This window comes from Pseudophryne corroboree, chromosome 4 (genome assembly GCF_028390025.1).
Source record: "Pseudophryne corroboree isolate aPseCor3 chromosome 4, aPseCor3.hap2, whole genome shotgun sequence".
Taxonomy (NCBI): Eukaryota; Metazoa; Chordata; class Amphibia; order Anura; family Myobatrachidae; genus Pseudophryne; species Pseudophryne corroboree.
Window position 1 is genome coordinate 220,325,830 of NC_086447.1, and position 26,279 is coordinate 220,352,108.

Sequence of the window (26,279 nt, forward strand, 5' to 3'; positions counted from 1 at the left end):
TCAGGGACTCTGACCAAACTACTCCAGCACTGCACATCCAGGCTGACGCTATAGCTGGTCGTAGTATAACACCTGTATGTGTGTATATACTTTTTTGGATATTTTTCATCCTCCTATCTGTTGGATCTTTAAGTGCGGCCGTCTCAGGAAAGGGTAACGCCACTTGTTTAGATAAGCGTGTGAGCGCCTTATCCACCCTAGGAGGTGTTTCCCAGCGCGCCCTAACCTCTGACGGGAAAGGGTATAAAGCTAATAACTTCTTTGAAATTAGCATCTTTTTATCGGGGGCAACCCACGCTTCATCACATACATCATTTAGTTCTTCTGATTCAGGAAAAACTATAGGTAGTTTTTTCACACCCCACATAATACCCTGTTTAGTGGTACCAGTAGTATCAGCTAAATGTAACGCCTCCTTCATTGCCAAAATCATATAACGTGTGGCCCTACTGGAAAATACGGTTGATTCGTCACCGTCGCCACTGGAATCAGTGCCTGTGTCTGGGTCTGTGTCGACCGACTGAGGCAAAGGGCGTTTTACAGCCCCTGACGGTGTTTGAGGCGCCTGGACAGGCACTAACTGATTGTCCGGCCGTCTCATGTCGACAAACGACTGCTTTAGCGTGTTGACACTATCCCGTAATTCCATAAATAAAGGCATCCATTCTGGTGTCGACCCCCTAGGAGGTGACATCCCCATATTTGGCAATTGCTCCGCCTCCACACCAATATCGTCCTCATACATGTCGACACACACGTACCGACACACAGCAGACACACAGGGAATGCTCTTAACGAAGACAGGACCCCACTAGCCCTTTGGGGAGACAGAGGGAGAGTTTGCCAGCACACACCAAAAGCGCTATGACAGGGATAGCCTTATAATAAGTGCTCCCTGTATAGCTGCTTTTATAATATAATTTTTGCCACTATTTTGCCCCCCCTCTCTTGTTTTACCCTGTTTCTGTAGTGCAGTGCAGGGGAGAGACCTGGGAGCCGTCCTGACCAGCGGAGCTGTGTAAGGAAAATGGCGCTGTGTGCTGAGGAGATAGGCCCCGCCCCTTTTCCGGCGGGCTCGTCTCCCGCTCTTTAGTGTATTCTGGCAGGGGTTAAATATCTCCATATAGCCCCGGAGGCTATATGTGAGGTATTTTTTAGCCAAATAGGTTTTCATTTGCCTCCCAGGGCGCTCCCCTCCCAGCGCCCTGCACCCTCAGTGACTGCCGTGTGAAGTGTGCTGAGAGGAAAATGGCGCACAGCTGCAGTGCTGTGCGCTACCTTTAGAAGACTGAGGAGTCTTCTGCCGCCGATTCTGGACCTCTTCATGTTTCAGCATCTGCAAGGGGGCCGGCGGCGAGGCTCCGGTGACCATCCAGGCTGTACCTGTGATCGTCCCTCTGGAGCTGATGTCCAGTAGCCAAGAAGCCAATCCATCCTGCACGCAGGTGAGTTCACTTCTTCTCCCCTAAGTCCCTCGTTGCAGTGATCCTGTTGCCAGCAGGACTCACTGTAAAATAAAAAACCTAAGCTAAACTTTCTCTAAGCAGCTCTTTAGGAGAGCCACCTAGATTGCACCCTTCTCGGCCGGGCACAAAAATCTAACTGGCTTGGAGGAGGGTCATAGGGGGAGGAGCCAGTGCACACCACCTGATCGGAAAGCTTTACTTTTGTGCCCTGTCTCCTGCGGAGCCGCTATTCCCCATGGTCCTTTCAGGAACCCCAGCATCCACTAGGACGATAGAGAAACTGGTGGTCACTATCAGCAAAACTCTGCACTGTACTGAGTACTCCTAATGCTCCCCAAAATTAGTAAATCAAGTGTCTCTCTAATCTATTCTAAACGGAGAGGACGCCAGCCACGTCCTCTCCCTATCAATCTCAATGCACGTGTGAAAATGGCGGCGACGCGCGGTTCCTTATATAGAATCCGAGTCTCGCGAGAATCCGACAGCGTCATGATGACGTTCGGGCGCGCTCGGGTTAACCGAGCAAGGCGGGAAGATCCGAGTCGCTCGGACCCGTGAAAAACAAACATGAAGTTCTGGCGGGTTCGGATTCAGAGAAACCGAACCCGCTCATCTCTAACCACAATAAGCTGGTTCAGATGAAACGCTGACACCACCTTAGGGAGAAACTGGGGACGAGTCCGCAGCTCTGCCCTGTCCGAATGGACAATCAGATATGGGCTTTTGTGAGACAAAGCCGCCAATTCTGACACTCGCCTGGCCGAGGCCAGGGCCAACATCATGGTCACTTTCCATGTGAGATATTTCAAATCCACAGATTTGAGCGGTTTAAACCAACGTGATTTGAGGAATCCCAGGACTACGTTGAGATCCCCACAGTGCCACTGGAGGCACAAAAGGGGGTTGTATATGCAGTACTCCCTTGTCAAATTTCTGGACTTCAGGAACTGAAGCCAATTCTTTCTGGAAGAAAATCGACAGGGCCGAAATTTGAACCTTAATGGACCCCAATTTGAGGCCCATAGACACTCCTGTTTGCAGGAAATGCAGGAATCGACAGAGTTGAAATTTCTTCGTGGGGCCTTCCTGGCCTCACACCACGCAACATATTTTCGCCACATGTGGTGATAATGTTGTGCGGTCACCTCCTTCCTGGCTTTGACCAGGGTAGGAATGACCTCTTCCGGAATGCCTTTTTTTTTTTTTCTTAGGATCCGGCGTTCAACCGCCATGCCGTCAAACGCACCCGCGGTAAGTCTTGGAACAGACATGGTACTTGCTGAAGCAAGTCCCTTCTTATCGGCAGAGGCCCTGAGTCCTCTGTGAGCATCTCATGAAGTTCCGGGTACCAAGTCCTTCTTGGCCCATCCGGAGCCACGAGTATAGTTCTTACTCCTCTACGTCTTATAATTCTCAGTACCTTTGGTATGAGAAGCAGAGGGGGGGAACACATACACCGACTGGTACACCCATGGTGTTACCAGAACGTCCACAGCTATTTCCTGAGGGTCTCTTGACCTGGCGCAATACCTGTCCAGTTTTTTGTTCAGGCGGGACGCCATCATGTCCACCTTTGGTCTTTCCCAACGGTGCACAATCATGTGGAAACAACTTCTCGATGAAGTCCCCACTCTCCCGGGTGGAGGTCGTGCTGAGGAAGTCTGCTTCCCAGTTGTCCACTCCCGGAATGAAAACTGCTGACAGTGCTATCACATGATTTTCCGCCCAGCGAAGAATCCTTGCAGTTTCTGCCATTGTCCTCCTGCTTCTTGTGCCGCCCTGTCTGTTTACGTGGGCGACTGCCGTGATGTTGTCCCACTGGATCAATACCGGCTGACCTTGAAGCAGAGGTCTTGCTAAGCTTAGAGCATTGTAAATTGCTCTTAGCTCCAGTATATTTATGCGGAGAGAAGTCCCCAGACTTGTTTTTTTTCTGTGTGACTGCTCCCCAGCCTTTCAAGCTGGAATCCGTGGTCACCAGGACCCAGTCCTGAATGCATAACTGTGGCACTTTAGTAGATGAGCACTCTGCAGCCACCACAGAAGAGACACCCTTGTCCTTGGAGACAGGGTTATCCGCTGATGCATCTGAAGATGCGATCCGGACCATTTGTCCAGCAGATCCCACTGAAAAGTTCTTGCGTGAAATCTGCCGAATGGAATCGCTTCGTAAGAAGCCACCATTTTTCCCAGGACCCTTGTGCAATGATGCACTGACACTTTTCCTGGTTTTTGGAGGTTCCTGACTAGCTCGGATAACTCCCTGGCTTTCTCCTCCGGGAGAAACACCTTTTTCTGGACTGTGTCCAGAATCATCCCTAGGGACAGCAGACATGTCGTCGGAGACAGCTGCGATTTTGGAATATTTAGAATCCACCCGTGCTGTCGTAGAACTACTTGAGATAGTGCTACTCCGACCTCCAACTGTTCTCTGGACCTTGCCCTTATCAGGAGATCGTCCAAGTAAGGGATAATTAAGACGCCTTTTCTTTGAAGAAGAATCATCATTTCGGCCATTACCTTGGTAAAGACCCGGGGTGCCGTGGACAATCCAAACGGCAGCGTCTGAAACGGATAGTGACAGTTTTGTACCACGAACCTGAGGTACCCTTTGTGAGAAGGGCAAATTTGGACATGGAAGGTAAGCATCCTTGATGTCCAGGGACACCATATAGTCCCCTTCTTCCTGGTTCGCTATCACTGCTCTGAGTGACTCCATTTAGAATAGGTCTCACCGAGCCGTCTGGCTTCAGTACCACAATATAGTGTGGAATAATACCCCTTTACTTGTTGTAGGAGGGGTACTTTGATTATCACCTGCTGGGAATACAGCTTGTGAATTGTTTCCAATACTGCCTCCCTGTCGGAGGTAGACGTTGGTAAAGCAAACTTCAGGAACCTGCGAGGGGGAGACGTCTCGAATTTCCAATCTGTACCCCTGGGATACTACTTGTAGGATCCAGGGGTCCACTTGCGAGTGAGCCCACTGCGTGCTGAAACTCTTGAGACGACCCCCCACCGCACCTGTTTGTACGGCCCCAGCGTCATGCTGAGGACTTGGCAGAAGCGGTGGAAGGCTTCTGTTCCTGGGAATGGGCTGCCTGCTGCAGTCTTCTTCCCTTACCTCTATCCCTGGGCAGATATTATGGGGACGAAAGGACTGAGGCTGAAAAGACTATGTCTTTTTCTGCTGAGATGTGACTTGGGGTAAAAAAGGTGGATTTTCTAGCTGTTGCCGTGGCCACCAGGTCCGATGGACCGACCCCAAATAACTCCTCCCCTTTATACGGCAATACTTCCATGTGCCGTTTGGAATCTGCATCACCTGACCACTGTCGTGTCCAGAAACATCGTCTGGCAGATATGGACATCGCACTTACTCTTGATGCCAGAGTTTCGCATATATAGAAATGCATCTTTCAAATGCTCTATAGTCAATAAAATACTGTCCCTGTCAAGGGTATCAATATTTCCAGTCAGGGAATCCGACCAAGCCACCCCAGCGCTGCCCATCCAGGCCGAGGCGATCGCTGGTCGCAGTATAACACCAGTATGTGTGTATATACTTTTTAGGATATTTTTCAACCTCCTATCAGTTGGCTCCTTGAGGGCGTCCGTATCTGGAGACGGTAACGCCACTTGTTTTTATAAGCGTGTGAGCGCCTTATCCACCCTAAGGTGTGTTTCCCAACGCGCCATAACTTCTGGCGGGAAAAGGTATACCGCCAATAATTTTCTATCGGGGGAAACCCACGCATCATCACACACTTCATTTAATTTATCTGATTCAGGAAAAACCACATGTAGTTTTTTCACACTCCACATAATACCCTTTTTTGTGGTACTTGTAGTATCAGAAATATGTAACATCTCCTTCATTGCCCTTAACAAGTAACGTGTGGCCCTAAAGGAAAATACGTTTGTTTCTTCACCGTCGACACTGGAGTCAGTGTCCGTGTCTGTGTCGACCGACTGAGGTAAAAGGACGTTTTAACGCCCCTGACGGTGTTTTAGACGCCTGGACAGGTACTAATTGGTTTGCCGGCCGTCTCATGTCGTTAACCGACCTTGCAGCGTGTTGACATTATCACGTAATTCCTTAAATAAGCCATCCATTCCGGTGTCGACTCCCTAGAGAGTGACATCACCATTACCGGCAATTGCTCCACCTCCTCACCAACATCGTCCTCATACATGTCGACACACAAGTACCGACACACAGCACACACACAGGGAATGCTCTGATAGAGGACAGGACCCCACTAGCCCTTTGGGGAGACAGAGGGAGAGTTTGCCAGCACACACCAAAAACGCTATATTATACAGGGACAACCTTTATATAAGTGTTTTTCCCTTATAGCATTTTAATATATATATATATACATATCGCCAAATAAGTGCCCCCCCTCTCTGTTTTAACCCTGTTTCTGTAGTGCAGTGCAGGGGAGAGCCTGGGAGCCTTCCCACCAGCCTTTCTGTGAGGGAAAATGGCGCTGTGTGCTGAGGAGAATAGGCCCCGCCCCCTTTTCGGCGGGCTTCTTCTCCCGTTTTTCTGAGACCTGGCAGGGGTTAAATACATCCATATAGCCTCCAGGGGCTATATGTGATGTATTTTTAGCCAGAATAAGGTATTATACATTGCTGCCCAGGGCGCCCCCAGCAACGCCCTGCACCCTCCGTGATGGTGTGAAGTGTGTGACAACAATGGCGCACAGCTGCAGTGCTGTGCGCTACCTTCATGAAGACTGAAAAGCCTTCTGCCGCCGGTTTCTGGACCTTCAATCTTCAGCATCTGCAAGGGGGGTCGGCGGCGCGGCTCCGGGACGAACCCCAGGGTGAGACCTGTGTTCCGACTCCCTCTGGAGCTAATGGTGTCCAGTAGCCTAAGAAGCCAATCCATCCTGCACGCAGGTGAGTTGAACTTCTCTCCCCTAAGTCCCTCGATGCAGTGAGCCTGTTGCCAGCAGGACTCACTGAAAATAAGAAACCTAAAAACTTTTTCTAAGCAGCTCCTTAAGAGAGCCACCTAGATTGCACCCTGCTCGGACAGGCACAAAAACCTAACTGAGGCTTGGAGGAGGGTCATGGGGGGGAGGAGCCAGTACACACCACCTGATCCTAAAGCTTTAGTTTTGTGCCCTGTCTCCTGCGGAGCCGCTAATCCCCATGGTCCTGACGGAGTCCCCAGCATCCACTTAGGACGTCAGAGAAAGGGGTATTAGGGTGGGATCCGGACTGAAAGTCGACAGTAACTAGGTCGACAATGTCTAGGTCGACAGTAACTAGGTCGACAGGGTGTCTAGGTCGACAGGTCAAAAGGTCGACATGAGTTATTCACAATTTTTTTCTTTTTTTGAACCTTTTCATACTTAACGATCCACGTGGACTACGATTGGAACGGTAATCTGCGCGAGGGGACGCGGTGCACTAATTGGGGTTCCCGGTCACTCTACGAAGAAAATGACACCAAAATAACATGAAAAACTCATGTCGACCTTTTGACCTGTCGACCTAGAACATGTCGAACTAAAGACCCTGTTGACCTAGACACCCTGTCGACCTAGTTACTGTCGACCAATAGTGGTCGACCTAGACATGGTCGACTTTCAATACCACACCCATTAGGGTGCATCTCATACTGGCTATTTGCATCACAGTGCAATGAAGAATGTTTTAAGTCTTGCAATGGTTTTAATCTGAGAACTGCAGTGTGTACATCATTAGCAGATTGTCGAATTTGTGCTACTGCTGGAGACCCCATGGCTCTTGCTCTCAGTTTGCACAGCAGCTGACTGGCAGGTTTGTTTTGCAAATGGGGACTCCATGGTCCCAGATGTAACAGTTTGTGCAGCCTTGATTGACTGACGTGTTTATTTTGCAGCTGGGCACTCCATGGTCCTGGATGCTGTATATAGGAGCAGCATCAGCAGATTGGCGAGCTAGCCTTGCACTCAGTGATTCGCTCTCTCAAGTGGCTGCTTGTCTTGAGCTACAAAGCGTGGTTGTACTTCCTCTGAAGCCTCCTCACACCTTTCCACTCTTACTTCTAGCAGCTGAGGAGCCCAAACTAGATTGTTTTTTGCTGGCTTGACTTTCCTGAAAGTTAGTCTGTGGTTGTGCTTTAACACTGAATGGTCATGAAAAGGACCACACTTTTGAAGGCCGAGATATGAAAAGTAGTAAACTTATTTTGACAGGGGAATATTTATTAAGCCTGGTGAAGTGATAAAGTGGAAGGTGATAACACATCAGCTCCTAACTACCATGTTACAGGCTGGGATTGAAAAGGACAGTTAGGAGCTGACTGGCTGGTGCGTTATCACCTTCCAGTTTATCACTTCACCAGGCTAAAGTTTAGTAAAAGTTGCGCTACATCACTTCCGGTATTAACCGGAAGTTACGTATATGCGTTCCACCGAACAGCATGTGGAACGCATATACGTAACTTCCGGTTAATACCGGAAGTGATGTAGCGCAACTTTTACTAAACTTTAATTGTATACGACGATTGGTCCTTTTGAATATTGGCGCCCTTTCACTGGCAGGTGGGGGTGTCACCCATACATCATTATGTTAATGAATAGTGCTATAAATATATCAACTGTTTGTATACCACCATGCTTCTGAGGAAGGACCTGCTGGTCCGAAACGCGTTAAGCTGGTGGATTCTTTTATGCTGAGACTGGACATTTTCCCCTCCTGGTAACTCGACAAGGACTTTGGCGTATATGAATTTAGGATCGTCTGGTTCCGCTCTTTTATCTTCGTAAGAGTCGTCAATTCCCACAGGAGGTTCTATGTGCCATTTTTTACTTGTACAAAATGTGAGTGTATTTGTTATGAATAAATCGATGTGTTTTTAAGAAACAGTGGTGCACTATATCTGTTTCTTTTCTCTTTGAGCTATACCTCCCATCTAAAGGAATATCATATGTGGAGGATGATGAGCAAAACTATCATTTACTAAATAGTGGTATATTTCCAAGTGGAGAACGAGATAAATTTCCTATTGTGGAGGATGATGAGCCTATTTATGATTCATTGAATGTGAGTGCATAATCGTTACACTAGTGTGTGATATATTCAGTTATCAAACGGTGTTACACTAAGGATTACCTTTTTTCCTGTTTGAGGTACATCTTCTGGAGGAAAAAGCTGTAAAGAGGAATTTCTTCTATGAAAAGGATTCTCCATTAAGAGGAAAGACTTATTACATTATATTCCACATTTCATGCCTTTTTTGCGCCACTGGGTTTCTCTTCTTTCTGTATTCCATGAATAGTAACTGTCAGTGCAGGTGCAGTATGACAGAGGATCCTCCGACTCACTGTTTTTCTGTTGGGAGCTCTGACTGCCCCTCACTGGTACATATCCGCCAAATTTGGTGGACCCATGTACAAAACTCAGGCCGTGCGTAAGAGGACAAACAGACACACACTTAATAAAGATTACAAGGGAAATTAAGCAACATTCAGAGAAAATATGTGCAATATTCGTTTTTGTTTTTTTAAATAGAATGCAAACATAGATATCTTTAAAACCTGGACTGTAATGGCAGAGTATGGTAAACTCTGCAGCAGCTCATACTCTGAAAAGAAACACTCAAGAGTAAGGTCGGGTACATATCTGAGCAACAGGCAATTGGGCATAAGGTCGGGATGATTTCACTTCATCCCGGATCCAGCCAGATTGCCCGTACACACTGCCCAATGTATTAAACAACATCTCGTTCTGTACTTCATTAACATGCACAGCGCCGCTTATGATATCGAAAACGTTCCACGGGAGCGCGTGATCGGGCATACACACACTAAACAATATGCACAAATTTGTGTTCCAATATGACAAATCGTGCCTATATCATTTAGGTGTGTACATGGCTTTGAACGGCTCTGGGCATATAATTTGCTGCCCATAAAACCCACATACCTTCCCTTTTAAACCATATTTCAATATGCTTTGTTTACACATATAGAATTGCATGTGGGTAAAGTACTTTAAAGCCTACGAACCCCATATTTCCATGTGTTTAGAGCAGTAGAATGTATAATTCAGTAGCCAGCTAATGAAGTCTACTAGTTACAAATGCAAAGAGAATGGGAATGCTTTTAGCTCATTACAAAAATTAGAAGCCGGCAGTATTTATTTATTTATTTTGGGGGGGGGGCCACTCTGGCAACAACGATTTGTCCCGCGGTTGTGCATAATGGATTGGATACATTTCTGCACAGTGGGCAGGCAACGTAATAATGCATGAGGTAGGGTCATGATCTCTAAAGAATTTGGGCCACCCCATAGGAGAAACTGCTACAGCAAATTAGCTTTCCTATAGTGATGAATCGTCCCCGAAGCAGCGGTTTCTAACCCAGTTTAGAAATGAAGATCAAGGAATGCAGAATAAATTTCCATAAATTAAGCATTACATCAACACTAAGATAAACTCGTTTAGCAAGCATTTTTATATTGGGAATAGAGGAGAAAAGAAATTGGCCTTAAACACACATTAGTCTATACACATATGCATCCCAACTGCCAATATTTAGCTAAAAACAGAATGAGTACTTTCCAAACGGACAAAGGAGGAACTAAGACATGTATTTAGCACTGTGCACCAACTTAGATACTGAAACCAAATAAGATGAGGTGCTTGTTGTGAAACCAAAGGCCCATGGGTTGATGCTAATATACTGTATCCACCTCTCAGGTCTGATTGGATCAAATCAGGAGGACGACAGTGAAAACCTCATATAACTCTGTTTTCATCGGTCTGACTCAAACAGTACTGCCATTGTGGCAGCCGAACCCCTTCCACAGACCGGATCACAGCTAGAAGCAGCTCAGAAATATTTAAATGGAAAATCTATTTCTAAGCAGAGTTTATTCCTCTTCCTATTTCTGTTCAGTGGAACACAAGAACATATGTAACTCAGCACAGAGAGCCCTATAGGAGGCGTTTACCCATTGTTTTCGTTCTTCTGTAAAAAAAACCAAATCATCTTTATAGTGTGATATAGCCTGCAAACATGTAGCCTGAAAAATAATAATGTTCTCCTTGTGAAAAACTGAACAAATTGTTATGCTTAGTACAATCAGATGACATGTCTTTCAGAAAGGATATTACAAATTGCAGTTATCAGCCATTGTTTGGGAAGAGAAACTATTTCAACCATAAAATACACTCCTGACACCTACTTGGTTGTCGCTAGCAGACTTGGCATAAAGTTCTGGACACTTGGCTGGAGCGTACAAACCAGTGTGTGCCCTATTAACAGGCAGGCAAGCACCAAAGTTTCTAATGGGCATCGCGTGGAGAGAGATTCTTCTAAGTTAATTAATTCCAAACAAGTGTGTATACAATAACAGTACACAGAGCAACATGTCCTAATTAAAACACAGAAAAAAAACTTTTGTGCTGTGGGTCTTGGCAGTAAGAGCCTGAGGTGAGAGGTGACAGGGAAAGAAAGGACGGAAGGCGTATAATCTGACTGAGCAAGTGACCAACACCATGAGTTCAAGACTAATTAACAAGCAGAAATTAATTACCCCGTTAACTGGGGAAGAAGGTAAGACAACAAAAAGTGTGCAAGTAGCCAGACCAATCCCTTTAGGGGTACTGTATCGTATCACAGTGTACAATAATAATAATAATAATAATAATAATAATAAGCAATATTGTTGTTAATAATAATAATAATAATAAAGTCTGCTTACTATCTCAGTAGCACTTAATAGAAGTATGGGTCATTAGGTCGACAGGACCTAGGTTGACAGTCATTAGGTTGACCACTATTGGTCGACATGCATTAGGTAAACATGCATTAGGTCGACATGAGTTTTTTTTTTTTTTTTAGGTCGTTTTCTTCGTAAAGTGACAGGGAACCCCAATTAGTGCACCGTGTACCCTCGCATGCTTCGGGCAAGGTGCCTCGCTCCGCTACCGCAGCACAGGATACTATTCCCAATCGTAGTCCACGTGGATCATAAAGTATGACAAAGGTCAAAAAATGGAAAGAAAAAAAAATGTGAAAAACTCATGACGACCTTTCCATGTCCGCCTAGTATATGTCAACCTAATGACCATATCGACCAATAGTGGTTGACCCAAGTCTTGTCGACTTAATGACCATATCCCAGTCTAGGAAGCTACTTAAAAAGCGAAAGGACCTAGGTTCTCAGCCCCAAAGGGTACCTTAAGCAATATGGGTGGAATTCAAATGTTATCCCGCCAACAGCCACTAGATGGCACCCAAACAGAGCTATTCAACTGTAGCTCCATTCGGGCGCAATGGTTGCCAGCGTCTGCATTTTGGCTCGCACCCCACAGGACAGGATAGGTGCGATCAACTTGAAAAAAAAAACTATTGAATTGTACCTCATGATCTCCAGTCACTTTAGACGGGAGATTGGGTGCAAAAAAACACTTGAATTCCGCCCAATAAAAAAAAAAAAAAAAAAAAATGGGAGGATCTCAGTCTGATAGTAGATATGTATCAGAATAATAAGAATTTACTTACCGATAATTCTATTTCTCGGAGTCCGTAGTGGATGCTGGGGTTCCTGAAAGGACCATGGGGAATAGCGGCTCCGCAGGAGACAGGGCACAAAAGTAAAGCTTTCCGATCAGGTGGTGTGCACTGGCTCCTCCCCCTATGACCCTCCTCCAAGCCAGTTAGGTACTGTGCCCGGACGAGCGTACACAATAAGGGAGGAATTTTGAATCCCGGGTAAGACTCATACCAGCCACACCAATCACACCGTACAACTTGTGATCTAAACCCAGTTAACAGTATGATAAGAGCGGAGCCTCTGAAAAGATGGCTCACAACAATAATAACCCGATTTTTGTAACTATGTACAAGTATTGCAGATAATCCGCACTTGGGATGGGCGCCCAGCATCCACTACGGACTCCGAGAAATAGAATTATCGGTAAGTAAATTCTTATTTTCTCTATCGTCCTAGTGGATGCTGGGGTTCCTGAAAGGACCATGGGGATTATACCAAAGCTCCCAAACGGGCGGGAGAGTGCGGATGACTCTGCAGCACCGAATGAGAGAACTCCAGGTCCTCCTTAGCCAGGGTATCAAATTTGTAGAATTTAGCAAACGTGTTTGCCCCTGACCAAGTAGCTGCTCGGCAAAGTTGTAAAGCCGAGACCCCTCGGGCAGCCGCCCAAGATGAGCCCACCTTCCTTGTGGAATGGGCATTTACATATTTTGGCTGTGGCAGGCCTGCCACAGAATGTGCAAGCTGAATTGTATTACACATCCAACTAGCAATAGTCTGCTTAGAAGCAAGAGCACCCAGTTTGTTGGGTGCATACAGGATAACAGCAAATCAGTTTTCCTGACTCCAGCCGTCCTGGAACATATTTTCAGGGCCCTGACAACATCTAGCAACTTGGAGTCCTCCAAGTCCCTAGTAGGTGCAAGGCACCACAATAAGCTGGTTCAGGTGAAACACTGACACCACCTTTAGGGAGAGAACTGGGGACGAGTCCGCAGCTCTGCCCTGTCCGAATGGACAAACAGATATGGGCTTTTTTGAGAAAAAACCACCAATTTGACACTCGCCTGGTCCAGGCCAGGGCCAAGAGCATGGTCACTTTTCATGTGAGATGCTTCAAATCCACAGATTTGACTGGTTTTAAACCAATGTGATTTGAGGAATCCCAGAACTACGTTGAGATCCCACAGTGCCACTGGAGGCACAAAAGGGGGTTGTATATGCAATACTCCCTTGACAAACTTCTGGACTTCAGGAACTGAAGCCAATTCTTTCTGGAAGAAAATCGACAGGGCCGAAATTTGAACCTTAATGGACCCCAATTTGAGGCCCATAGACACTCCTGTTTGCAGGAAATGCAGGAAACGACCGAGTTGAAATTTCTTTGTGGGGCCTTCCTGGCCTCACACCACGCAACATATTTTCGCCACATGTGGTGATAATGTTGTGCGGTCACCTCCTTTCTGGCTTTGACCAGGGTAGGAATGACCTCTTCCGGAATGCCTTTTTCCCTTAGGATCCGGCTTTCCACCGCCATGCCGACAAACGCAGCTGCGGTAAGTCTTGGAACAGACATGGTACTTGCTGAAGCAAGTCCCTTCTTAGCGGCAGAGGCCATAAGACCTCTGTAAGCATCTCTTGAAGTTCCGGGTACCAAGTCCTTCTTGGCCAATCCGGAGCCATGAGTATAGTTCTTACTCCTCTACGTCTTATAATTCTCAGCACCTTAGGTATGAGAAGCAGAGGAGGGAACACATACACCGACTGGTACACCCACGGTGTTACCAGAACGTCCACAGCTATTGCCTGAGGGTCTCTTGACCTGGCGCAATACCTGTCCCGTTTTTTTGTTCAGACGGGACGCCATCATGTCCACCTTTGGTATTTCCCAACGGTTTACAATCATGTGGAAAAAACTTCCCGATGAAGTTTCCACTCTCCCGGGTGGAGGTCGTGCCTGCTGAGGAAGTCTGCTTCCCAGTTTCCATTCCCGGGATGAAACACTGCTGACAGTGCTATCACATGATTTTCCGCCCAGCGAAAAGTCCTTGCAGTTTTTGCCATTGCCCTCCTGCTTCTTGTGTCGCCCTGTCTGTTTACGTGGGCGACTGCCGTGATGTTTTTCCCACTGGATCAATACCGGCTGACCTTGAAGCAGAGGTCTTGCTAAGCTTAGAGCATTATAAATTTACCCTTAGCTCCAGTATATTTATGTGGAGAAAAGTCTCCAGACTTGATCACACTCCCTGGAAATTTTTTCCTTGTGTGACTGCTCCCCAGCCTCTCGGGCTGGGCTCCGTGGTCACCAGCATCCAATCCTGAATGCCGAATCTGCGGCCCTCTAGAAGATGAGCACTCTGTAACCACCACAGGAGAGACACCCTTGTCCTTGGATATAGGGTTATCCGCTGATGCATCTGAAGATGCGATCCGGACCATTTGTCCAGCAGATCCCACTGAAAAGTTCTTGCGTGAAATCTGCCGAATGGAATTGCTTCGTAGGAAGCCACCATTTTTACCAGGACCCTTGTGCAATGATGCACTGTTTTTAGGAGGTTCCTGACTAGCTCGGATAACTCCCTGGCTTTCTCTTCCGGGAGAAACACCTTTTTCTGGACTGTGTCCAGAATCATCCCTAGGCACAGCAGACGTGTCGTCGGGATCAGCTGCGATTTTGGAATATTTAGAATCCACCCGTGCTGTTGTAGCAGTATCCGAGATAGTGCTACTCCGACCTCCAACTGTTCCCTGGACTATGCCCTTATCAGGAGATCGTCCAAGTAAGGGATAATTAAGACGCCTTTTCTTCGAAGAAGAATCATCATTTCGGCCATTACCTTGGTAAAGACCCGGGGTGCCGTGGACAATCCAAACGGCAGCGTCTGAAACTGATAGTGACAGTTCTGCACCACGAACCTGAGGTACCCTTAGTGAGAAGGGCAAATTTGGGACATAGAGGTAAGCATCCCTGATGTCCCGGGACACTATATAGTCCCCTTCTTCCTGGTTCGTTATCACTGCTCTGAGTGACTCCATCTTGATTTGAACCTTTGTAAGTGTTCAAAAATTTTTTTAGAATAAGTCTCACCTAGCCTTCTGGCTTCAGTACCACAATATAGTGTGGAATAATACCCCTTTTCTTGTAGTAGGAGGGGTAATTTAATTATCACCTGCTGGGAATACAGCTTGTGAATTTTTTCCCATACTGCCTCCTTGTCGGAGGGAGACCTTGGTAAAGCAGACTTCAGGAGCCTGCGAAGGGGAAACGTCTCGACATTCCAATCTGTACCCCTGGGATACTACTTGTAGGATCCAGGGGTCCTGTACGGTCTCAGCGCCATGCTGAGAACTTGTCAGAAGCGGTGGAACGCTTCTGTTCCTGGGAATGGGCTGCCTGCTGCAGTCTTCTTCCCTTTCCTCTATCCCTGGGCAGATATGATCTTATAGGGACGAAAGGACTGAGGCTGAAAAGACGGTGTCTTTTTCTGCAGAGATGTGACTTAGGGTAAAAACGGCGGATTTTCCAGCAGTTGCCGTGGCCACCAGGTCCGATGGACCGACCCCAAATAACTCCTCTTCCTTTATACGGCAATACACCTTTGTGCCGTTTGGAATCTGCATCACCTGACCACTGTCGTGTCCATAACATCTTCTGGCAGATATGGACATCGCATTTACTCTTGATGCCAGAGTGCAAATATCCCTCTGTGCATCTCACATATATAGAAATGCATCCTTTAAATGCTCTATAGTCAATAAAATACTGTCCCTGTCAAGGGTATCAATATTTTTAGTCAGGGAATCCGACCAAGCCACTCCAGCTCTGCACATCCAAGCTGAGGCGATCGCTGGTCGCAGTATAACACCAGTATGTGTGTATATACTTTTTATGATATTTTCCAGCCTCCTGTCAGCTGGTCCTTGAGGACGGCCCTATCTATAGACGGTACCGCCACTTGTTTTGATAAGCGTGTGAGCGCCTTATCCACCCTAAGGGGTGTTTCCCAACGCGCCCTAACTTCTGGCGGGAAAGGGTATACCGCCCATAATTTTCTATCGGGGGGAACCCACGCATCATCACACACTTTATTTAATTTATCTGATTCAGGAAAAACTACGGTAGTTTTTTCACATCCCACATAATACCCTCTTTTGTGGTACTTGTAGTATCAGAAATATGAAACACCTCCTTCATTGCCTTTAACGTGTGGCCCTAATAAGGAATACGTTTGTTTATTCACCGTCGACACTGGATTCAGTGTCCCTGTCTGTGTCTGTGTCGACCGACTAAAGTAAACGGGCGTTTTAAAACCCCTGACGGTGTTTTTGAGACGTCTGGACCGGTACTAATTGTTTGTCGGCCGTCTCATGTCGTCAACCGACCTTGCAGCGTGTTGACATTATCACGTAATTCCCTAAATAAGCCATCCATTCCGGTGTCGACTCCCTAGAGAGTGACATCACCATTACAGGCAATTGCTCCGCCTCCTCACCAACATCGTCCTCATACATGTCGACACACACGTACCGACACACAGCACACACACAGGGAATGCTCTGATAGAGGACAGGACCCACTAGCCCTTTGGAGAGACAGAGGGAGAGTTTACCAGCACACACCAAAAACGCTATAATTATATAGGGACAACCTTATATAAGTGTTTTCCCTTATAGCATCTTTTTTATATATTTCTAACGCCAAATTAGTGCCCCCCCTCTCTGTTTTAACCCTGTTTCTGTAGTGCAGTGCAGGGGAGAGCCTGGGAGCCTTCCCTCCAGCCTTTCTGTGAGGGAAAATGGCGCTGTGTGCTGAGGAGATAGGCCCCGCCCCTTTTTCGGCGGCCTCGTCTCCCGCTCTTAACGGATTCTGGCAGGGGTTAAATATCTCCATATAGCCTCCGGAGGCTATATGTGAGGTATTTTTAGCCAAAATAGGTATTCATTTGCCTCCCAGGGCGCCCCCCTCCCAGCGCCCTGCACCCTCAGTGACTGCCGTGTGAAGTGTGCTGAGAGGAAAATGGCGCACAGCTGCAGTGCTGTGCGCTACCTTTAGAAGACTGAGGAGTCTTCTGCCGCCGATTCTGGACCTCTTCTTACTTCAGCATCTGCAAGGGGGCCGGCGGCAAGGCTCCGGTGACCATCCAGGCTGTACCTGTGATCGTCCCTCTGGAGCTGATGTCCAGTAGCCAAGAAGCCAATCCATCCTGCACGCAGGTGAGTTCACTTCTTCTCCCCTAAGTCCCTCGTTGCAGTGATCCTGTTGCCAGCAGGACTCACTGTAAAATAAAAAACCTAAGCTAAACTTTTCTAAGCAGCTCTTTAGGAGAGCCACCTAGATTGCACCCTTCTCGGCCGGGCACAAAAATCTAACTGGCTTGGAGGAGGGTCATAGGGGGAGGAGCCAGTGCACACCACCTGATCGGAAAGCTTTACTTTTGTGCCCTGTCTCCTGCGGAGCCGCTATTCCCCATGGTCCTTTCAGGAACCCCAGCATCCACTAGGACGATAGAGAAAAAAAGATATACATCTCATGAAATTCAAGTTACTTTGTGGCAAAACGTATTCAGATGAGAGTACATACATTAGAGTATTTGCAATAACATTAGGTAGAAGTTTAAAGGTTGGACAATAGATATTCCTTTATTTGCCAAGAGAAGACTTAGGAGTCTATTTACTAAGCCTTCAATGGAGATAAAGCGGACGGAGATAAAGTACCAGCCAATCGTCTCCTGTCATTTTTCAAACCCAGACTGTGACATGGCAGTTAGACACTGATTGGCTAGTTATTTATCTCCGTCCACTTTATCTCCACCCAAGGCTTAGTAAATAGACCCCTTAAAACAAACACTTACTGGCATGCCACTAGCTAATTTTGCACTAAAGAATTGTCATATTGACATGACCAAAGTGAATAGTGTAACTGCAATGTACAGGATCACAGCTCTGCTACACATGTAACAAGCCAGAAGACCATAACAACACGCCTTATGTAACATTGGTTACTGTGCCCTGGGTACCTTTCAAAATATTCAGTAAAATTGACAGTCTGTCCTGGACTCCCAGCCCTGTGTGGTGGAAAAGCTGCCTTTGCAAGTAATTCAGAATCTTCTACACAATAGGCCACAGATCTAGCCTGCACGTGCTGCTCAGTGACCTTTCCCCTACTAGACAAAAACTGAGTGGTAACTCTCCGGAGACGTTCACCCTCCACGTTTACAGGACAGATAACACGCAGCACAGCCTACAAAAACAAACACTTTAATATACAAGAAAACATCTAAGCCACTGAGTATCAAAATGTCCTTGTGGGGCTTCTTTCTATCACAGGGGCCAATAATGTCAGTTTTCAGTAGTAGAACGTACAAGATTATCTGCAGTCATTTTATTCACTATAGGCTTGTCATTAGGACTATGAATATTATTAAATTAAAGTCTGTCCTGACTGAATATTTCAAAGCCTGTTGTAACTACAATAGTAGCGTATTACGTTCACTTTTTATAATCTTAACATGCTCATCCTATATAATAAAAGGCCAACGCTGCTCCTCACCTCTATGGGGGAATTCAAGTATTTTGCATTCTGGCTGCAGCTAGATGGCGCCCGACAGAGCAATTCAATTGTTGCTTTGTTCAGGCATGCACAGCCGCTGGCGCTGACATTACTGTTCTGTTGTTCCGTAATTTTGACAGGCTGGTCACTAGTATATTAATAAACCTGCAACATTACGCTAAACCAATAATATTTCTGTAAAGTAGGGACACCAAGTACAGATGTGTCCTTATGCACCTAGCATCAATAAGCCACCTGGAGCAAGACTCCCGGCGTGAGTGAGCGGTGCTTCTTTTTTGCACAAATGTGCATCTCAAACAAGGCGACAAAGCCCCTTCATGACACAGCATTAATTTGATGCAACACTTGCATATCTGTGTGCAACTCGAGTCTGAATATGCATACGATGAACTATGGAACTTGACGCAAAAAAAACAAACAAAAGGGGCTGGGGCTGCTGCAACATAGTCCTTCATATACAGATTCAGAATCAATTGTACACATACAGGTGTCACACATAAAATGAATCCGTGCAGTCTTGTGAAGCAATTTAGTCACATCGCACTGCGATTCAGACTTGAAAGAAATGCTTGGTGCAATCAGAGCAGCACAGAACCTTGGAGCAGATGTATTAACCTGGAGTAGGCATAAGGAAGTGATAAACCAGTGATATGTGCAAGGTGATAAAGGCACCAGCCAATCAGCTCCAATATGTAAATTAACAGGATCTGATTGGCTGCTGCCTTTATCACCTTGCACATATCACTGGTTTATCACTTCCTTATGCCTTCTCCAGGTCAATACATCTGCTCCATAGTGTGCCGAGGTGCGACTGCAGCAATAATGTAGGAGGACACATCTGTAAGTAAGGAAACCTGTATGCCTCAAGTCTGCAGCAAATCTACTTGCAGGGTATGATCATTATACGCAGATGCAAATAAGGGGGTCGATTCAATTCGGCAATTTACGAATAGCGTCGGGAATTAGCTCCCGACGCTATTCAATTCATCTCCAGTTAAGTCTGCGATGGCCCGTTCTCGCCGACTTAACAGGTAGTTTTGTCGGGAGAATGGGCATTCTCCGACTTAACTACCCGCGGTGATGCTGATTCCCGACAGAATCAGCCTCGCGCCGGCCCTTTTCTCGGTTTTCTTCTCTCACCCCCCGGGGATGAGAGAAGAATTCCCGACAATTGCGGGTAACTAGCAGCTGAATTGAATAGCGTCGGGAGCCAATTCCCGGCGCTATTCATAAGTTGCCGAATTGAATCGACCCCATGGTTTTTAAAAAATAAATAAAAACAGGGGGGGGGGGGTTGGAGTGTGTTTGTGTGTAAACCATGGGCAGTAGCACCAATAGATATCTAGCAGAGAGATTTGCATTCAAGAATTTCACTTGTATAAATGTAGGCTGCTATCTAACACTACAGGTCATTTTATGAGAACTATTAAAAAACACACATGAAAAGAAAAAGCGAAAAAGTACAAGCAGACACACAAAACGAATCACAGAAATATGGCAGCATGAACTAGTGGGACAACTAGAGAGCGAAGAAAAGAGGGATGTATAAAGTAGAATGAGGGTGGAGAGTGGGGGAAGGAGAAAAATAGTCAGCGATGGTAATTTAACAAACTCAGATCCCTAAGGAAAAGTTATCCACAACAAAACTCACAGATCAGGGAATTACCAAACTAAAGTGTATGTTTACAAATGCAAGAAGCCTAACAAGTAAAAATGGGGGAATTAGAAACAATTGCACTAAATGACTAATATGATATAATAGGCATTACAGAGACATGGTGGGACGATTCACACGACTGGGCGGTAAACATGGAGGGGTTCACCCTCTTCAGGAGAGATGGGACTAATAAAAAGGGAGGGGGTGTTTGTCTATATGTTAAACCACAGGTTCTGAAACTCGGTCCTCAGGACCCCACACAGTGCATGTTTTGCATGTAACCCAGCAGGTGCACAGGTGTATTAATTACTCACAGACACATTTTAAAAGGTCCGCAGGTGGAGTTAATTATTTCACTTGCGATTCTGTGAGGAGACCTGCAAAACATGCACTGTGTGGGGTCCTGAGGACCGAGTTTGAGAACCTATGTGTTAAACCTTTCTTAAAACCGAATTTAAAGGAAGTCGTTTACGAGGGGACTGGAGATAACGTGGAGTCATTGTGGGTTGAGATTTCGAGTGGGGGTAAAGATACAAAGAAACTTCTATAGGGACATGCTATAAACTGCCAGATATTAGTGTGTCTGACGAATTACTACTCTGGCAGCAAATCGAAAAAGCTTCAGGTATGCGGGACGTCATTATTGTTGGGGACTTTAATTACCCAGACATAAACTGGAACACCGAAACAGTAAATACAACTAGGGGTAATAGGTTCTTAAACATGCTAAAAGATCACTACTTGTCCCAGGTAATCAGGGAATCAACTAGGCATAGAGCTATACTGGACCTAGTACTAACTAATAATGAGGAAATAATATCAAATACTAAAAGTAGGGGAGACCCTAGGAAATAGCGATCACAATATGATCACATTCGATATCAGCTTACAAAAACAACAATATAAGGGTCTAACTAAAACTTTTAACTTTAAGAAAGCTAATTTCATATTGCTGAAACAAGCAATGAGGGACACCAATTGGGAAATTGTATTGCATGGTAAGAATACTGCTGAAATGTGGGATGTTTTAACAACTACGCTCATGGATGGACTCCACCCCAGGGTTCTTATGGAACTTAATGTAGAGATATCGAGACCCCTATATTTGATTTTCAGAGAGTCAATTAGATCAGGAACGATACCAAAAGGACTGGCGTATAGCAGAGGTAGTCCCAATGTTTAAAAAGGGTATTAAAACTCACCCCAGTAACTATAGACCGGTAAGTTTGACATCTATAGTGGGGAAATTATTAGAAAGTATACAAGGTTATTACTAGGAATCAGCGTGGTTTTGTGAAGCACAGATCCAGTCAAACTAACTTAAGAAGCTTCTACGAGAAAGTGAGCGATATATTGATCAGGGTCATGCAGTGGATGTGATCTTTTTGGACTTCGCTAAGGCCTTTGACAAAGTTCCACATAAGAGACTAATTCTCAAATTAAGGGGGCTTGAGGTAGGGGACACTATTTGTACTTGGGTGAATAATTGGCTGTTCAATAAGGAACAGCGAGTGGGGATTAATGGGATGTACTCTGAATGGGATTCAGTGCTCAGTGGAATACCACAGGGTTCAGTACTCGGACCAATGTTGTTTAACATATTAATTAATGACTATGTAGAGTAATTAATTCAGACAAGGATTTTGAGTCTCTACAGAATGACTTATCTAGACTTGAGGTCTGGGCAGATAAATGGAGAATGAGGTTCAATACAGACAAATGTAAAGTTACGCAATTTGGGACCAAGAACAATCAGGCAGTCTATAAACTAAATGGGGAAAATGTAGGGATAACAGTAGTTGAAAAAGATTTGGAAGTGCTCATCGACAATAAACTTGGTAGCAGTACGCAATGTCAAAATGCAGCAACAAAAGCAAATAAGGTGTTATTATGCATTAAACAGAGAATGGAAACAAGGGATGAGAGAGTAATCCTGCCACTGTATAAATCATTGGTGCTGCCACATCTGGAATATTGTGTACAGTTCTGGGCACCTCACTATAAAAAAAAGATATCTTGGAACTCAAGAAGGTTCAGAGGCGAGCCACCAAACTGGTTAAGGGGTTAGAGGCACCGAATTATGAAGAAAGACTTAAAAGGTTAGATTTGTTTTACACTGGAAAAGAGGCGACTGAGAGAAGACATTATTAATATTTTTAAATACATTAAGGAACAATACAAGGATTTATCAAACGATTTGTTAAACAAACAAAAACAAAAACCCACTACATAGGACACGAGGACACCCCCTGAGGTTAGAAGAGAAAAAATTCCACACATAATGGAGAAAAGAGTTCTTCACAGTAAGAATAGTAAAGATTTGGAATTCTTTGCCAGAGAAGGTAGTAATGGTGGACTCAATCAATAAGTAAAAAATGGATTAGATAAAATTCCTAGCGGAAAAAAAATATCCAAGGATACAGCATTTAATTAAGATTAAAAAAAAAAAAAAAACATTATACAGGTTGAACTCGATGGACATCTGTCTTTTTTTCAACCTCAACAACTATGTAACTATGTGTGCATCTTCTGAGTCTAGTCGTTTTAATTCAAGACGCCCATAACGTACAGACGCAACACAAATGAATAACAGGGTCTGCCATCTCGGATAAAAAAAATAAATCTGAGGCACTATCATAATGATATCAACTTTATTTGACTTTTACTGTAGCTTTCACACCAAAAAAGATATATTAAAAAAAGTGCCTAAGACTTAGTAGGTCCTGTGTACAGTGCCCTGCTATACAAAGCAATGTGACAGAATCAGTGAAGAAACAGAATGCATACAATGCAAAGATTCCAGTCTACAGCAGATCATGAATCTTGTTTTATTGGCACACTGTGCACGGTTCTGTAATCTGCAACAATGTGGTTCGATTCCCTGCTATTACAGCACTAGATAGGACATTGCCCTTGTACTGCTGTAGTGCTGCCAATGTATACTTGCTAGTGTCACTCATCATTCTGCAAACAGATGTTACACTGCCTCACAGGTGCCAGAAAGGACTTTTCCACACTAAAGCCTCAGGAACCCAACTGAATGTATAATGTTAAAGAGATTGGCAACATTTAAAATGTAACTTATTACAATTATACAAAAACATAACTTCAGTACAATAATTGAAGTGGGCAAAAATTAGACAAATACAGGCAACTGCACACATATCTATTCTCATCACTCACTTAGAATGATTTACTAAAGCAGGAAAAGATCGCTGTGCAGAGAAAATAATGCATGCTCTACTCCAAGATCAGTATCCTACTTTCTTACTATGTACACCAAGTTTTCACGTGGTCATCAGATTACATCACAGCCGTCTATGACCCCCTGGACTAAAGTTAAAGATGCCGACCATCATGAACATTGCGGTAAAGTGAAAACTTGCAACCCAAGGCAAACAATATTCCCATTGTGATCCCAGCTTCCAACTCTGCATCTCGTTCATACAATATCTACCTACTGTTCCCCCGCCTGCATTGGTTAAAAGGTGGCAGGTGACAGAGAACCCTGTGCTGTGCACATGACTGTACTGTACACACCTGTCCTACTGTAATGGTAGTACGTGTGTCCCGACTAACTAAAACAGAGCTGTCACCACACACACACATATGTATTTTGGCATTAACTGAGTAGAAGGGACAGAGTATAACAATTGCGATAATGTAAAACAAGTGGTAAACTTGTGATTACAGAGTCATAGACTGCATGCCTAGGAAGACCGAAATCCAGCCCAGCAGTGTATGCAAAATAAATGTATATTTATTATAGATAGGGGTAGGTAAATATAACATGCAATGAAGGGTGCTGTAGTGGATATGTAAGAAAGCAACAAATACGGCACTCCAGGATAAATTTTAACATTAAAAGGGGCAAACTCAATTGCTGGCGACTTGTTTGCCAGGCCAAATTCGCACAACACCCAGCACACTTTACGGTGGCAGGACCTCATCACTCGAGACTGCTTGCAATCCCATAGAGTAGTGAGCACTTTTGAGCGAAAGGGATGCGGACAGGCTGGGCAAAGGGCTGCCATTCCCTGCATTTAAATGCTGCAGCAACAGTAATTCTTCCCCCCCAAAAGTGTTTATTCGAACATTGATGGGAAACAGCACTGAGCTGCCCGAAACACTGGAATTTCTCCAACACTGACAAACACTTTGGTGTTTAAAAAGTGTGTGTGTGTGTGTGTATTATATATATATATATATATATATATATATATATATATATATATATATATAATCTTATGATGTAATTATTGGCAATCAAAGCAGTATTACTAGGAAAAATGAAGAAGGGTCATAGAATAAAGGCTGCAGGGTAGCACACAGGAGTGAGATCAGGGGAGCAGAGCAGCACCCTGGGTGACCCATTACCGGCCAAGGTGACAGGACAAGCTATGCCCCGCAGGTACCTACCCTCCAGCAAACAGATGCACCAGGGTGTCTCTCTGGCTCATTCTCTCTCATTCTTCTCCCCTGCACATAGGAGACTGGAGCAGGTCCCGGCCTGGGGTGGTGCTGGGAGGGCGGATAGCGCAGAGATGAAGCGGCGGTCACTGCGGGGAGGTGAGGGCTGAGGCTAGGCCCACTGGCATGCTCCCAGTCACCGGCGCCTGTACAGGAGGAGGATGATCAGGGCAGCGGCCTGTATATATATTATATGGCTGTATGACGCCTGCATAGACTGTGGCAGAGCACCTTAGCCAGGGTCTCATACACCCCGCCCGGGTCACTGTCCCCTGCTGCTGCTGCCGCCTAGCGCTCCACTCCCCCGCTGCTGCTGCTGCTGCCGCCGCCTGACTCGCCTCATAAATATTTAGCAGCCCGACATAAACACAGCGCGATTGGTGGACCAGCGTAACGGATGTGACGATGGGGACTGCGGCTGCCGAGTTTCACGTGACTTGGCCGATGGCCCGGCTGTTCTCGTGCTGGGGGGGGGTGAATGAGAGGTTCTTTGGAAACGTCCGCGACTGCTGTAGGACTACAACTCTCAGCGTGCCCTAACAGTCACTGCCCCCCCCTACTATATAATGTATTTATAATATATGTATATTTCCTTTATTGAACCAGCCTTTTATATATATATATATATATATATATATACACACACTTTTTTTTATTTTTGTGAGACCAAGGAATGTAATTAAGTTACAGTTAAATGCTGTCTGTGTTATAAGACAGCCACTGTACAGTTAAATGCTGTCTGTATTATAAGGCAGCCACTAATGCATGTAGTATATGATGGCTATAAATTCAGTCTCTATTATATGAAGGTAGCTAATGCTCTCTGTAGTATAGGTCATAGTATAGCCATGTATAATGTAGTATATGGCTTTGTATATATGTAGTATAGTTATGTACAATGCAAAATTGGATTAATCTGATTTAATTGAAGACGTAAACAAATAATACTAAATTACTTTCTCTGACGTCCTAGTGGATGCTGGGGACTCCGTAAGGACCATGGGGAATAGACGGCTCCGCAGGAGACTGGGCACAATTAAAGAAAGATTCAGGACTATCTGGTGTGCACTGGCTCCTCCCCCTATGACCCTCCTCCAGACCTCAGTTAGATTTCTGTGCCCGGCCGAGCTGGATGCACACTAGGAGGCTCTCCTGAGCTCCTAGAAAGAAAGTATTGTTTAGGTTTTTTATTTTACAGTGAGACCTGCTGGCAACAGGCTCACTGCAACGAGGGACTAAGGGGAGAAGAAGCGAACCTATCTAACTGGTGGTAGCTTGGGCTTCTTAGGCTACTGGACACCATTAGCTCCAGAGGGATCGCACACAGGACCCGACCTCGTCGTCCGGAGCCGCGCCGCCATCCCCCTTACAGAGCCAGAAGCAAGAAGTGTCCGGAAAATCGGCGGCTGAAGACTTCTGTCTTCTCCAAGGTAGCGCACAGCACTGCAGCTGTGCGCCATTGCTCCTCATGCACACCACACACTCCGGTCACTGATGGGTGCAGGGCGCTGGGGGGGGGGCGCCCTGAGCAGCAATATTAACACCTTGGCTGGCAAAACTGACACCATATATAGCCCTAGAGGTTATATAGGTGTAAATTACCCCTGCC

At 45.5% G+C, this 26,279-nt stretch overlaps 1 protein-coding gene across 1 annotated transcript in view; it reads right to left on the bottom strand.

Annotated features, from left to right (window-relative positions):
* SLC25A36 (solute carrier family 25 member 36) overlaps positions 1-25,062 on the bottom strand; it is a 117,969-nt gene extending 92,907 nt beyond the window's left edge. The window contains exon 1 of the mRNA XM_063915935.1: positions 24,620-25,062. Within this exon, the coding sequence (XP_063772005.1) occupies positions 24,620-24,660 (41 nt within the window). The 5' untranslated portion in view covers positions 24,661-25,062. The remainder of the gene's footprint in view (positions 1-24,619) is intronic.
* Between the last annotated feature and the right edge of the window lie 1,217 nt (positions 25,063-26,279).